General features: G+C 39.0%; 1 protein-coding gene across 1 annotated transcript in view; it reads left to right on the forward strand.

Annotated features, from left to right (window-relative positions):
* Nucleotides 1-13,962, forward strand: part of LOC122811438 (suppressor APC domain-containing protein 2-like) — a 225,395-nt gene that overhangs the window by 101,048 nt on the left and 110,385 nt on the right. Inside the window, exon 2 of the mRNA XM_044083281.1 lies at nt 6,163-6,299. Coding sequence (XP_043939216.1) covers nt 6,163-6,299 — 137 coding nt within the window. The remainder of the gene's footprint in view (nt 1-6,162; nt 6,300-13,962) is intronic.

Here is a 13,962-nt window from a genome sequence, read left to right on the forward strand (position 1 = left end):
TGTTACTTCACGGGAAAAAACACTTCTAGTGCTAGGTGGCAACACAACAGAATGCCCCTATTTCCTGCCTCCCTTGTTACAGAGATTGAAGTTGGTATTAAGGCATAACAGATGATGGACAGTAAGAGGCATAAAAATCAGTATAAAATACATTTCTATCCACTGTGTTTACTCTTTCAGTACTGCCACAATCTCAGAGCCAAATCCACCTTCAAGAGAGTGCAAACAGGTACTTAATCCACCAGGATGCAGTCCCTAAAAAAAAAAAATCTGTACTTGAGATCTTGCAGTAATGAAGATAGTCGATTGCTCCAACTTCCATATCACACCTGCATCTATCCTTCCCAGTGCAGCCCTCCCAACACCCCTGGCACTGCAGAAAATTCTAAAAGCAACACAGATCTTTAACCCTTGGCAGTCACCTGAGTAGGGGAAAAGACTCATTCTTATTTCCAAGCAACTTTTCACTGCTTTCATTGTCAAATACATTTTAAATATTGAAGGCACTATTTAGTTTATAAAGAAAGAAAAATTCCAGGTGTTTTATTTTTTTTTTCCTATGTATAGCCACACAGCAAGTAATATAATGCTATGAGAAGATGTACTGTTTTTCTGGATGAATGATGTTCATTTTTAAAATAAGATGTCCTGCCTGGATAGCTAAGAATGCATATTTGCAAAAGTGACAGGCTTCTGTTGTTGGAGTTAGTAAAGAAATCGTATACTCTGTATTCAGATTTGGGATTTGGGAACATGATTAATGTGAGATTCAATGAAGCAAGCCTTTAAGGTTTTTTCTGTATATATGTCACTACATTTTTTCAAAAATCTAAATATCATCTACTTTAAGGTTGTAAGGATGTACAATCTTAGAGTAGCTTACATTCCATATTTCAGTAGGAGGGTACAGGGAGTGTCCTCTTCTATGGGGGTTCAGGAGGTGTCCCCACCGAAAATCAAACAACTTTCAATTACAAAAACGCTCAATAACTCATTTACACATTCACAAACTCTTATTTTGATAAACTGTAATTGATCTTACAAATTTGCATTGTGAGATGTTATGGATATACCAGACTAGTGCTTTTGTTTCTGTTTCTATAATTCCCTTCACATGATGCCAGTGTAGATCTTTGCAGATCAGAGAAAATAATGTGATAAGGCTAGGGTGTACTGTACTTTAAGAATAAACTTAAGCAGGTGAAATAGCAGACTTTGACATGAACAGTGGGATAATATAGCAATAACCCACACCTGGCAAAAAGATAGCCAGCAGATGAATAGGATCCAATGAATAATTTTATTGCAATGAAACAAACATCATGTCTGGCAAAAATAGCACAACCTTCTTCAGTGATGAAAAACAATGAAAAATGATGCCTTTTAAAGTAACTAGCCTACTTCCTATTGGTGCAATTATAATTGCTCATTAAGCCCTGGTGTAAATAGCGCTCCCAAAATGGTTATCCATTTCTTCTCTTTAGTATCAAGCAAAGAGTGCCACCCTGTCTTATTAAACCTGTTATCCCTGATAATATCAATTACTGTGAATGAAAATTTGGCATTGGAATGTTGCAAACAATGTTTATTGTTGAGTTTTTTAGTTCTAATATTACTCATATGTTCTGAAATGCAAAATCTTAAAGGCCTGGAAGTCTGGCCCACATAAAAAGCGCCACAGTTACATGTGGCAAGATAAAACTGCAATTTGCAAAAAATGCTATGTTATAGACTCTGGGACAATTTCTACTAGTAAACTCCTTGGTCTTGATTATCCTGTCACAATTACTACAATGTCCACAGGGAAAACATCCTACCACTCTATCCCCAGTTAGTGCGGCTCTTTCTATTCACTATATTTCAAGTGCTGTTAGCGTGCCTGGTCGTTTTTTGTTGGCGTTGGAACTTTTTGGTATCTTCAAGATTATATGCTTTGGCTGGTATACAGAGGTCTTGGTCTCAAACCATTGGACAATGTTTTGACAATGTTTTTTTCTTTCAACATTTGGGTAAGTTATATTTGCTTTAAGCACATTCAGTGGGCTTAATTATCTTTTGTATGAGTGTTTGGGACTGCTGGCTTGGTTTGACATCTTTTCAGTCACGTCCCTTGGAAAGAATATTTGGGCTCTGTTTATATGCTATATGCGTTTTGACTGTTTGTGCAATTGTTGAAGCAGTATCATCTCATGGTGAATTGGTACAATCTGCGAGATTCAGGCATTTTTGTAAACAGCATACATATGAGTCGATTCTAAAAAGGCGTTCTTGACTGTGGTTTTTTCTACTCTTCTGATTAATAGGACATTTTGCATCATCAGTGATTTTGTGCAGCTTATCACTGTGGATTTTGGCCTTTTTTCATCGATGGGAAGTATTCCCGTGGACTGTCGGATTTTGGTACTGTTTTGAGGAAATATTTTGTGCGATGGGAAATTCATAAATATTTAGTCCATTTCCAACCTTTGTGTTTTTTACCAAAAGCTTTTGGGACTTTGTGGACTTGTTACTTTATTGGCAATGTTATCCCATTGTGCATCAGCACATACTTGGGACTTTTTTTTGATTAGATTAAATGCCTAGCAATTTGTTCTATTGACGTATATGTTTTATAACAATTTAATATATGGTCTATGGACAGGGTTCATTGGACTTATATACCGGACCTTTTTCCATTAGTATAGCTGGCCAATCAGCATGCACGTTTTGGAATAATAATGGGGGGTCATGGTATAATATAAAAGCCTGCAAGGCAGAGGACTTATTTTGATTTTCTATTACAAAGTCTGTCTTTAATTCTTCAAGTGCTGTGTCTTCTAGGCCTAATCCCAAAAAAATCTATTCTTCTCCACTACTTATTCACTTGGGATATTGTTGAAATCATTGTTGAGCTCATATTCACTGGTCTAGATGTTTTCTTTGTTTTCTTCAATTTAATTCTGAACTTTGCATTAAGAAACTGATAGTCTTTGCCATAGTCATCTCCAATTCTTGTTTTTGTTGACTGTAGAGAACTCTTCAGTCTCTTCTTGCTAAGAGTCTGCCTGTACTGCCACATCATCTGCATACAGCAGTTTTGTTGATCTGTCCCCTCCAACCTGTTTGCTAATGTAGTCCATCACCAGTATGAACAGCAGTGGGCTCAGAGCTCAACCCTCGTGTACACCCACTCCTTCTGGGAACCCCTCTGTGAGGCAGAACACTGATCATACTTGAATCACTGGGTCCTTGTACATAGCCTGCACTAATTCTACCAATGTTTCTGGGACTTTGAACCACCACAGTACTGCCCAGATCAGCTTTCTTGGGACCTTGTCATATGCTTTCTCCAAGTCTAGGAATGCCCAGTTGGACTCTTTCCTCATCTCTAACTTCTTCATAGCAATCTGTCTCACTGCAAGCATTGGGTCAGTTGTGCTGTATCCTGATCTGAATCCAAACTGCTCATCTCCTATCTTACATTCTACTACTCTGCATATCCATTTATCAATTGCCCTCTCTAGAACTTTCAGGTAATGTGATAGGAGTTAGATTCCTCTGTACTGCTGTACTGCCCACAGTTGTGGATGTCCCCTTTGTTCTTGTACACTTGTATGAGTATGCTTATTCTCCAGTCATCTGGGATACGCCTTTCTCTCCACACTGCTATGAGCACCCTCAGGAGCCATTTCTCCCCTATCTCACCTAGCATGTTTGTCGTATCTGCTGTGACCTCATCTGAGTGCGCTGCTTTCCCTGACTTCATTTTCCTTAGTGCCATTCTTACTTCTTCTAGGGTAGGATCCTCTTCTTCTCTCATTGTAGGCTGTTTCTGGGGCAGTACAGCTTCTGTGGGGTTTTCTTCATTCAGAAGCTGCTGGAAATACTCCTTCCATCTGCCTTTGATGACCTGTGGACCGGTGAGCAGGTTGTTGCTGGCATTCCTTATGAGTGGTGTCTGACTATCTTCTTTATCTTCTGTCTTTGCCTTGTAACCTGATATAGTTTCTTTGTGCCATCTAATGAGTCAGAAGTTGGTAGAGTGCCTGTGATACCCTATTCTTTGCTATTGCAACTCCTTTCTTGGCTTCTTTGTTAGCCAACCAGTAGTTCTTCCTATCCTGGTCAGTCTTTTCTATCTCCCACATTTTTCTGCACTCCTTCTTTCTTTTGATGACTTCCTGGATTTCTGCATTCCACCAGTTTGTCTTATGTACCTTATTTCCATACCTGACTTGGCCACATATCTGTTCTAAAGTTCTCACACATGCTATTTTGAGGCACAGCCATTCCTCTTCAACTCCACCTATTTCTTCCTCTTGCTGGGGTGCTAGAGAACTGAGTAATTCCTTGAACTGTTGTATTTTCCTTGCCAGTCAACTTCCAGGTCTTCAGCCCGGTCTCTGTTGACCTTAGAGCCTTCTCTGATCACTGCTTGCAGCTGATTGTGGCAGCCACTGGTTTATGTTGTGGGCTGACTGTTTCACTGGGGATGATTTTGCAATGATTGATTATTCCCCAGTGCCTTTTCTTTACTAGGAGGAAGTCTACTTGAGTTGCATGTTGGCCACTCTTGCATGTTATCTTGTGACTGTTTCTCTTTCTGAACCATGTTTTGGCTACTATCAAGCCATTTGCAAGAATGAAGTCTAGAATAGCCTCTTTTTCTTTATTCCTGTTGCCCCAATCATGTAGACCCAGGCAGTCATTGCAGCCTGTTCTGTCTGTCCCTTATATGTGCATTCAAGTCACCCATTATCAACACCAATTCATGTTGTCCTGCTTTACCTAGTAGGTCCTGCAACTGCTGTCTGACTGCACTCTTTTCCTCACTATCACAACCCCGTTGTGGGGCATACTGAGATTATGAACACTGACCTATCATTACACCTGGAGTCAGATTGCCATGAGTCTTGTCACTAATTCTGATGATATCTCTCACTGCCTTTTAAGCCTTTCTCTCTTACTACAATTCCCACACCATTTCTAGCCTATCCCCCTCCTGAGTATTAGACTCTGGATCCCAAGCCAAGTGGTTTTGCTGCACTGTCCTTCCATCTTGTCTCTTGGATACATAGGATGTCCAGCCTCCTCCATATCACCATGTCATCCACTTCCAAGCTGCTTCCTGTCAGTGAACCCACATTAAGTGTAGCAATTCTTAGTTCATGTTTGGCAGGTTGATTGGTTTTACATCCAACTTTCACTCTATAGAGCTATCCCAGATAACCCAGGCTGGGCAACTAGACACTGGTTGGCCAGCAGCTTATTAGCCCAGGGCTGCTGAGCTTTATGGCGGGCACACACTGGCCAATAGGGGCACATACACCTCTCCCACCATTAGCATGGGTCCCTGGCATAGGTTGGAGTAGGCTGGGTCCTCAACCCACTTATCACCAGTAACTACCCATGCCCATTGGTTGACATTAGTCAACATGACCAAATCACTTAGAGACATATTTTACACTGTCGAGTGGCTAGCCCTGCCATGGTGCACAGTCCATGTTCTCCTATCTTGAGGATACTGCCCACCATAGTAGATGCCCCAAAGCGGTTGGTCTGTATAACTCTTCTCCCTATAGGACACCGTATAGAGTCTGTGCAGCAGCCCACAGCTCCGTTTGGTGAGTCTGAGATGGAAACACTCAGCATGTTTTTGGAGGTGGGAGGAATGCCACAGAGACACAGGGAGAACATGCAAACTCCAAACAGGCATTGATCGGAGGTCAGGATCAAACCTTGCACCTTGTTCATGGGAAGCAAAGACCTTAACCATTATGCCAACTGGTCTCTTATCATTTTTTTCACTTACCCGATGAGGCAGGGGGTGAGCCCTACAGGGGCTTTCACTTCTGGCTCCAAGCACCCGGGTGTCCGGGCGCAAACTGCTCCGCAGACAGTGTCAGGTGGGGAGTTTGACTGCAGTAGTACACCTGTCAAAGAGTATCACAGGTGTCCTAAGCTGAGCTCAGGGAGGACATAATATGTAAACAAAGTAACTAGGACATTTATGTAAAGAAACTAAGGAAATTATATTATGTGATGCATTTTGCAGTGGACTTAACCATTGTCACTATAAAACTTTTCTTCACTGTTTCATAGCTTTTGTGACCTTGGTGTTGTCAGCATGTTTATCACATATACTACCAGCTGTCACATGCATTTTTTGTTTCTCTATTCCAGGGCAAAATGAGGGGAAAGGGATTACCCGATCTCTGAGCATTAATTCATCCCTTACTCAGGCAGAAGGTCGCAGGAATGTCCACTGCCGAAACAAACCAAGGCGGCACACTATAACCAATGGACTTGATTATGACCTGGTAAGGACCAAGTGATATAATTTATGGGGAATAAATAGTGGGGCTCATGGAAATTTCCACATGGTTTCCAAAGAGTACAACTTAGCTTTGTGTACAGTCAAAAGAGGATAGGGCACATGGACAAAGGGGAAATGTTATTGCTATTTCTTGGAGTCTTATTGCTTGCTACAATCTAACTTCTTTTTTCGAAATGCTTGTCTACTATTACAAAGGTTTTTATCATCACTGTGCTAGTTCCTCATTTATTCACTAGTGGGTTACTGTGACAGCCATTCGTAAGATAATGATCATCCTAATATGTGGACAACAGCCTTTTCTGCGGGTAAATGCAGCATCTTCACCGAAAGGCACAGGAGTGAACTATTGAGTTTGACTCGCCATACACAGTTAGTAACCTGTAACATAATTAGCTGTGTGCCACTGCCACATGCCACACTGGACTGTCTCAGAAAACAACACTGACTGACATTCATACATATGGCCACAGGGTGGCACTGTTTCATTATGATGTCGTAACATGCTTCAAGACAATGGGAATGGAAACGGACATAATGTGCTTGTGGTTGTACATTATAGTTTCATAACAAAAAGCTATATATTTTAAAGAGAGTATGTTATTTTGCATAGCTAACATTTATCCCATTATGATTTCATTGCTAATTATAATCTTAGATTTCTGTGATTTTTTTTTCACCTGCATTCTAGCTTTCAGGTGCTCCATAATCTGTACTCTGTTCCTTTCTTTTCACCAGCTTCAGGCCTTGAGACATTCATTGGTGTCAGAAATTCCCATTCCATTTTTTTTTTTTTTGCACATGGGGTCGGCGTGTCACTTGAACAGTGACTATTGTTTAGAGTCAATGTTTACATCGCCAGGTGGCCAGCTCTTCTGCAGTTGTTCTTCTATACCACCTTCATGCACGTACACTCAGACTTACAGTCAATTTAGAGTCTCCAGTCCACCTATGGCATTTTATTTAGCCTAATGTTCCACAGTAATGTTTCTGCTGCTGTCATTCCAACAGTTTGAACAGCACCAGCTGCTGGCAAAAAAAAGACTTAGTGAATTCAGACTATGGCAAGAAAGAAAATGCTTGTTTGACAGAAGCTCAAAAATCTCAACTTTGTTTTTAAAATAAGGTTGATCAAGCTGCAGTTCAAAGAACACGCAATACCCAGGCCACCTAAGAAATAAAAAAGTAACAAACGCACATACACACACACACATACATGCACTCGATGTATTAAACATGCATTTTGCCTGAACTTGCTAAGTTTTATAAAGGGCTTGTAAAAGTTATGTCAAGTATTTTTATTACATCCAAGTTTGATTCATTTTTGAGAATGCTACTTTGTATACTTTGTAGTGTATTTTTAGCCAGGAACATGGCATATATAAAGTTTCTGGCTTTATAAGCACACTGTTATTATTATTACATTTAAACAGAAGTTTAGCAACAACATTTGGCAACATCTGACATTCCATTTTCTCAATGCTAATTTCTGGGATATCATCCAGTTTCATTAACTGGTAAAATGTTCTGCTTCACACAACATTCACTTTGCCAGCTGAAAGAAAAATACCACATCCAGCCGAGAAAAAACATTGTAAGATTTGATTAGTAAAGTCTGACACTCACAGTGTGTAGTATCTAAGGCCTGAGGGAATGCAGATTTGTATGCATTGCCAACATTTTTATAAATGGTAACGAATTATTGCCAAGGTGATATATTTTTCATTGTACTACAAAGTTAAAAAGCTAAATTTGACATTTTGGTGCGTTCTTAATATTTGAAAAAAATGCAGCATATAAGAAATAAACTATGCGTATTGTCTTTTCAAAAAGATTTATTGGACGTGAGAATGTGTCCCAGTGCACATTCACAGCAGTGGAAACTCTATTACCATTGTTCTGCTTAACACTGCAAACTATGTGCTGCTTTGCATTTGAATAGCACAAAATGTTTTAGCTCTCATTTTTGTGAGGATTTTTCCTCCCTTTTTGTACTACAGTGGCTTCCTTTAATTTGGTGATTGCATTGCACTATGTATTTTGGATGTGATTACATTGCTATGAATTTATTTTTAAACAGCCTTTTCCAAGTCAGCATCACTGAGCTTTGGGCTTGATTCCAGTTGTGATGGTGGGGGAGGGGGAATGCAGGTCACAGATGACTTTTGCAGCACTAGCAGTGTTCTCATTGCAAACATCATGAGCAATATACATGTGAAACCTCGGATGTCCTGGCACAGTAAATGGAGTAAAGAGATAGGATAAGCCACGAGGAAAAAAATCAAATCACTTTGTAGCAAGTTATTATACCTAAACCTGCTTTTAGCAGCGGGTAGAAGGCATTAGTTTTATTATTTGAGTTATATAAAGTCTTACACTGTGCTGTTCCTACTGAATGCCACAGGAAGTTACTGTCAGAAACTGGGTGATGAGAATGCCATTTCTGTGTGCATGTTTGTGTGTGTGTGCACTTTTGTATGCATTCATGTGCCTGTAATTTAGTGCATGCATGAGTGTTAATGTTTGCATATAAGGATTCACTAACATAATGCTTTAAATCTACTTTCCTTTTTTCAGTCCCCTATATATATATATATATATATATATATATATATATATATATATATATATATATATTACCTATCATTAACCGGGAAAAGCCGAAAGACACAACAACAACAACCTATCATTTGACTACTTGATGCATCTGCACAACGTGATGCTGTTTTAAAAATCTCTATTCTACACCTGTCTCCTTCAGTTCATGATAGTGTACTCCACCTGCCGTCTGCCACCAGAGACCAATTAAAGCACAGCCCAGAAGCAGTGCTCTGGATTGGAAATGTCTGTCTCAGAATGCAATTACAAAACTGCAGGATTTTCAAGAGTGGGAGAGCATAATTACTACATGTGGAAATGTCTTATAACCCAGTGAATTATTAATAGGGCATCTTGCCATTTTAATGACATAATCATATGAGTCACAGTAATTAACTATTTCAAGCCTTCAAAATTACTCCCCATATCCTGACAAAAGGATATTCATGTTCATCACAAACTAATGGTTGGACAATATGCTTTGTCGGAGGACATTTATTAAAAAAGAGCAGCGGAACAGATATATTTGTTTTTATTATTTTTGCAAGCAGAAAGTTGTTCTGACCTGATAGATGTGTAAGTATACCAACTTTTCAGAAGATAAAGGGCATGCTGCTTTTATGCCTTTTTCCCCCTAATATAAGTTACAAGCTCCACTAAATATGTAAGTAACCAGTGTTTTCAAATTACAGATGAAAGATGGAATCATGCAGGACTGTTCTCATGGTACTAAGTGACATTCGTCTCCCTCTCTGTATTTTAGACACCCATTTTTATTCCTTTTGCTTTTTTTTGTTTTAGATGGCCAAGTGAGGATCGCTTAGTTTAAATGCCTGTTTTTAGCAGCAAACTAAAAACACTAAAATTCTGTCACTTTGCATGTGAGAAGGGGGAAAAAAGTATATAGGTGCAGACTGAAGAAATTAAACTCACCTTTTTAACACTAATATACTGGAGACACAACACTGTGATAGCTATAGTTTCCTGATGTACCTAGATATTAATTACACATCCTCTCTGAACACATCAGGCTTAATTTATATCAGGGAACCGTTCTCTAATGGATGTGGAAAGAACAAATTATCCTGAAAGGATTCAGGGTCCCACGACACTGCTACATAGTCCGAATGACCACTCAAAATATAATGATGAGAGTGGGTAATCACATAGCCACTCCAAATGTAATGAGGTGTGCTGGTAATCACATACAAGTTCTAGTACATGTTGTATGCATAAGGCTGATGTTTGTCAAAGAAGATATTCAACCGAGTAACACTTGCAGGAGCTCAGTATTTTATTTTTATTTATTTATTTAACATTTGTTAACTGGGAAAGTCCGACTTGGAACAAAGCCAATTTTCAGCGGAGGCCCGGGGAGAAATGCTCCAGATGTATGTCTTTGTAACGTGGGAGGAAACCGGAGCAAACCCACATGAACACAAGGAGGATGTGCAGACTCCACACAGAAGGCACACCAGCCGAACTGGAGAACCTCTTGCTGTGAGGTACAATGCTACCGCTGCACCACTGCTACAAAGGGCTTGCATGTCATCAGTAATCTATGGTATTCCTTACACACACACACACATATACACACACACACACACACACACACACACACACACACACACACACACACACACATGTATATCTTTATATGAGAAATACTGCCTTTCTGTAACTAGAAAACCTAAAGAGGAGAAATAGCCCTAGAAATATTTATATTGTATTGTATTGATTTTCACTGTTTTCCTATGTAATTGTATTCCTATCTCTGCTTAAATGAATTGTATTTGTTTTTCCTTTGGAGCTTTTCTCCCGGGCCTCTGCTGAAAATGGACATATATCCAGTCAGACTAGCCCTGTCAACAAATGTAAAATAAATAAATAAATAAAATAATGTGGGGCTATTTACTCTTAAGATATAGGGAGGGATGATGTAGAGGGAAACAGGAAACAGGAAGAGTATTCTAAGGACAAAATTGCCTTCCCTCAAATGAGGAAGTAAAAAGGCAGTTGGGTGATGTAAGTCAGTATTTCTGCATCAGAAATTGGCTAAACTCTTAAGCAATCATATGGGCCTCTGGTAGGAGGTTACTACCCTTAATGGCAGGAGTAAGCTTCAGTCATACTGTAGATTTGGTGGAATCAGTTTATTAATCACTGACAGAAGAACTAAGGAAAGATGTTTTATGTAGAGGTATTGCACTCCGATTCAGGGATGTAATCACTCTAGTGTACTTGGCACTAATTAGGCCAGTCACTGAGCCAGTCTCTCCTAATTCTGGTTACAGTGGCGTACTCTTCAGACATTCTCTTCTTCATTGTATCCTGCAACTTCACTTAAAAAGCCATCACTAAAAAAGTTCTAAAGTGTAGATACAGCCCCCATTACCTAGGATTCCAGGGGCTGATGGACTGTACTTTTCATTTCGTCATCTGCACGTGTTATATATCCATAGACCAACTGTCAGTGTAGTTTGGTTGTTTTTTTATTGTTTGTTTTTAGTCCCAAGGCTCTTTTCAGCAATGACCAAGGGTCAGTAATGAGTAAGACATTGACAACACTCTCCAAAATTTGTTCCTGTAGTCAAGGATCTTCTGAACTATGTTGGCAGCAAAATGTCCTTTGATCCCCAAGTACCCACTATTATAAGGAAGTCCTTTTTCATTGCACAGTTTATATCTAAAGGTATGAGATCTAGATTCAAGGATGCAATTATCCCACGATACTTGACACTAATCAGACCAGTCAATGAGTGCAATGCCCCTTTCAGTATGCACTTGTGCAAACATTTGACACAACTGGAATGACCACAATGCTTTCTCATTAAGAAAATCAAAGGCCTAAATCTTAAAATTTATGAGGATGCTCTTGGTATCATACAGGCTACTTATAGATGACATCTGTCTCATGTATAGAGTCTGAACAGACCCTTTCCTGTCAGATATATTACACATTTGCAAGTCCAATATGGCATAGACACATGCTCAACAGAGCTCAAGCTCTTCTGCAACATACATGGAATATATTGGATGGAATAGGTATGTATTACAGAGAATTATGCTTCTGTGGAATAGCACAGATAAAGCAAAGTACTTCTCTTACTCTGTTCAAATGTAATTTGACGAATGGATGGGTAACTGCAAATTCACCCCCACTTTAGCATTCTTGTCCCTGATGGATAGGGGCAACATGTAAATCTCACAAAATAACTTTGTTCTGTGCATCTCTAGATTATGTGTACTCAAAATATAAAGGATAAAAGCTACCATGGGAATGGAAGGCTAGGCTTCGTAAGATCCTCACAAATCAATGACCTAGTAAATATCTATGACCCTATGAATACAAAAAATTTGGAAAACAAAAATAATTATATAGAAATAAATAATATGGCATCAGTGAGTCCGTAATATGTAGTTTAAACACTGCTGACAGCAATGTTGACAGTTATTTACATGTAAGTAGCCTCTGAGCTTAGTCTGGAAGTCTTGAAGTGTTTGTTGCCATCTTATTTGACAAGGTACACTGTTCCTGCAGGATTGCACAATTTTGCTAAATGCTTTCTCATAAGCAGTTATCCTAAGGAGTGGTCACTGGAAGAGTTTCTTGCTACCAGCTTTGATCTTACTGTGGAATGTATATATGTTATTTAATTATTTTGAACAGAAAAGTAGAGAGGAGCTGGGTTGCACTTCTAGGGCTTGAAGATGGTTTGTATTTTGTGGAAACAGGCAGTGGTGGTTTCTAAGATTTACTAATAAGTTGAAACAGCATATTTCTATTTTGTAACAATGCGCTTAAATAATCTGGTGCTTGCAGATGAGTTTCAGGAGATAGTTGGCAGGACATACTCTAGATGAGGTAAGAGTGCAGTTTGGCTAATAGTTGCCTCAGGAGAGAATAACATTGCCATTCTGTAATTTTAATTGTTCCAGTGCTTTCTGGATGCAAGAATGGCAGAGTGAGGTCCATGGTAAGTGCTAGGTATTTATGCTTCAAGACCTACTTAATAGTTTTGGCCACTGGATCATTTACTAAAATGTGTAGAATATTTTGTAGGTCTTTTTGGGGTACAAAGATCATAATTGTTGATTCCCTGACAATGATTTTCAGATTAGATTTGGATATCTGATGCCACAAGGAGTTAAAATAAGGTTGGATCTTTGCCAGCAAATTGCTGAGTGACTTTATGGAGTTTAGAACTAGGTTTATAGAAAGAGAGGTTTATAGATTATTACTAGGCTAACTGCCCTTCTGGACCATTTTAAGCCTAGCCAGTTACCCCATGTGAGAATTAAACCCTGAACCATGTTTCTGTAAGGCAAACACTTTAACCATTATGATAAAAAGGCTGCTGAGGATAGGCTCCAGAGTCTCAAATAAAGCTTAAAGAGCTACTTTAACCATTATGCCAACCTCCCACCCATTTATGCCATCATCTGTGTACATTGTCTGGTTAAATGAATGGAAGTCTAAGAAATAATTATTAAGAAACAGAAAGAAAATAAAGGTTTCAAGAACAAACTCTGGGTGCACCAGTAGTAGGCTCCCTTGTGTTTAAAATGGAGCTGCCAGAAACTTCTTTAAATGATCTTTTACTAAGTGGTAATGGGAAACTACCTCAGACCAAAAGTTCACTGATCTTAACTAGTATCAAAGGCCCATGCCTTATCAACAAACAATCCTCATTTTATAACCTATTACTCATATAGCATTGTTTACCTTTTACATGGGTGTCATGTGCTAGAAATAGACCTAAAACCATGTTGGACATTTGTTAGGAGCCCATAATTGTTGACATTTTTAATGATTTGATCATAGATTAGTTTCTCAAATATACTGACAATGGACATCAAATGGAAATCAGTCTAAAATCGTTAGGTAATTTAACACTGGGGAGTTTAGACAGAGAGATTATATTGGCATGTTTAAACTGGTAGGAATGACCAGAGGATATAGACAGAGAGCTTGAACGTTTGAACTAAAGGTTCAGGGATATGTGGTACAGCCATTTTTAGAAAGATAGGGTGAACGCTGGGTTTGTTAA

The sequence above is a fragment of the Protopterus annectens genome, chromosome 9.part0 (genome assembly GCF_019279795.1).
Source record: "Protopterus annectens isolate FY-2018-M chromosome 9.part0, PAN1.0, whole genome shotgun sequence".
Classification (NCBI taxonomy): domain Eukaryota; kingdom Metazoa; phylum Chordata; order Ceratodontiformes; family Protopteridae; genus Protopterus; species Protopterus annectens.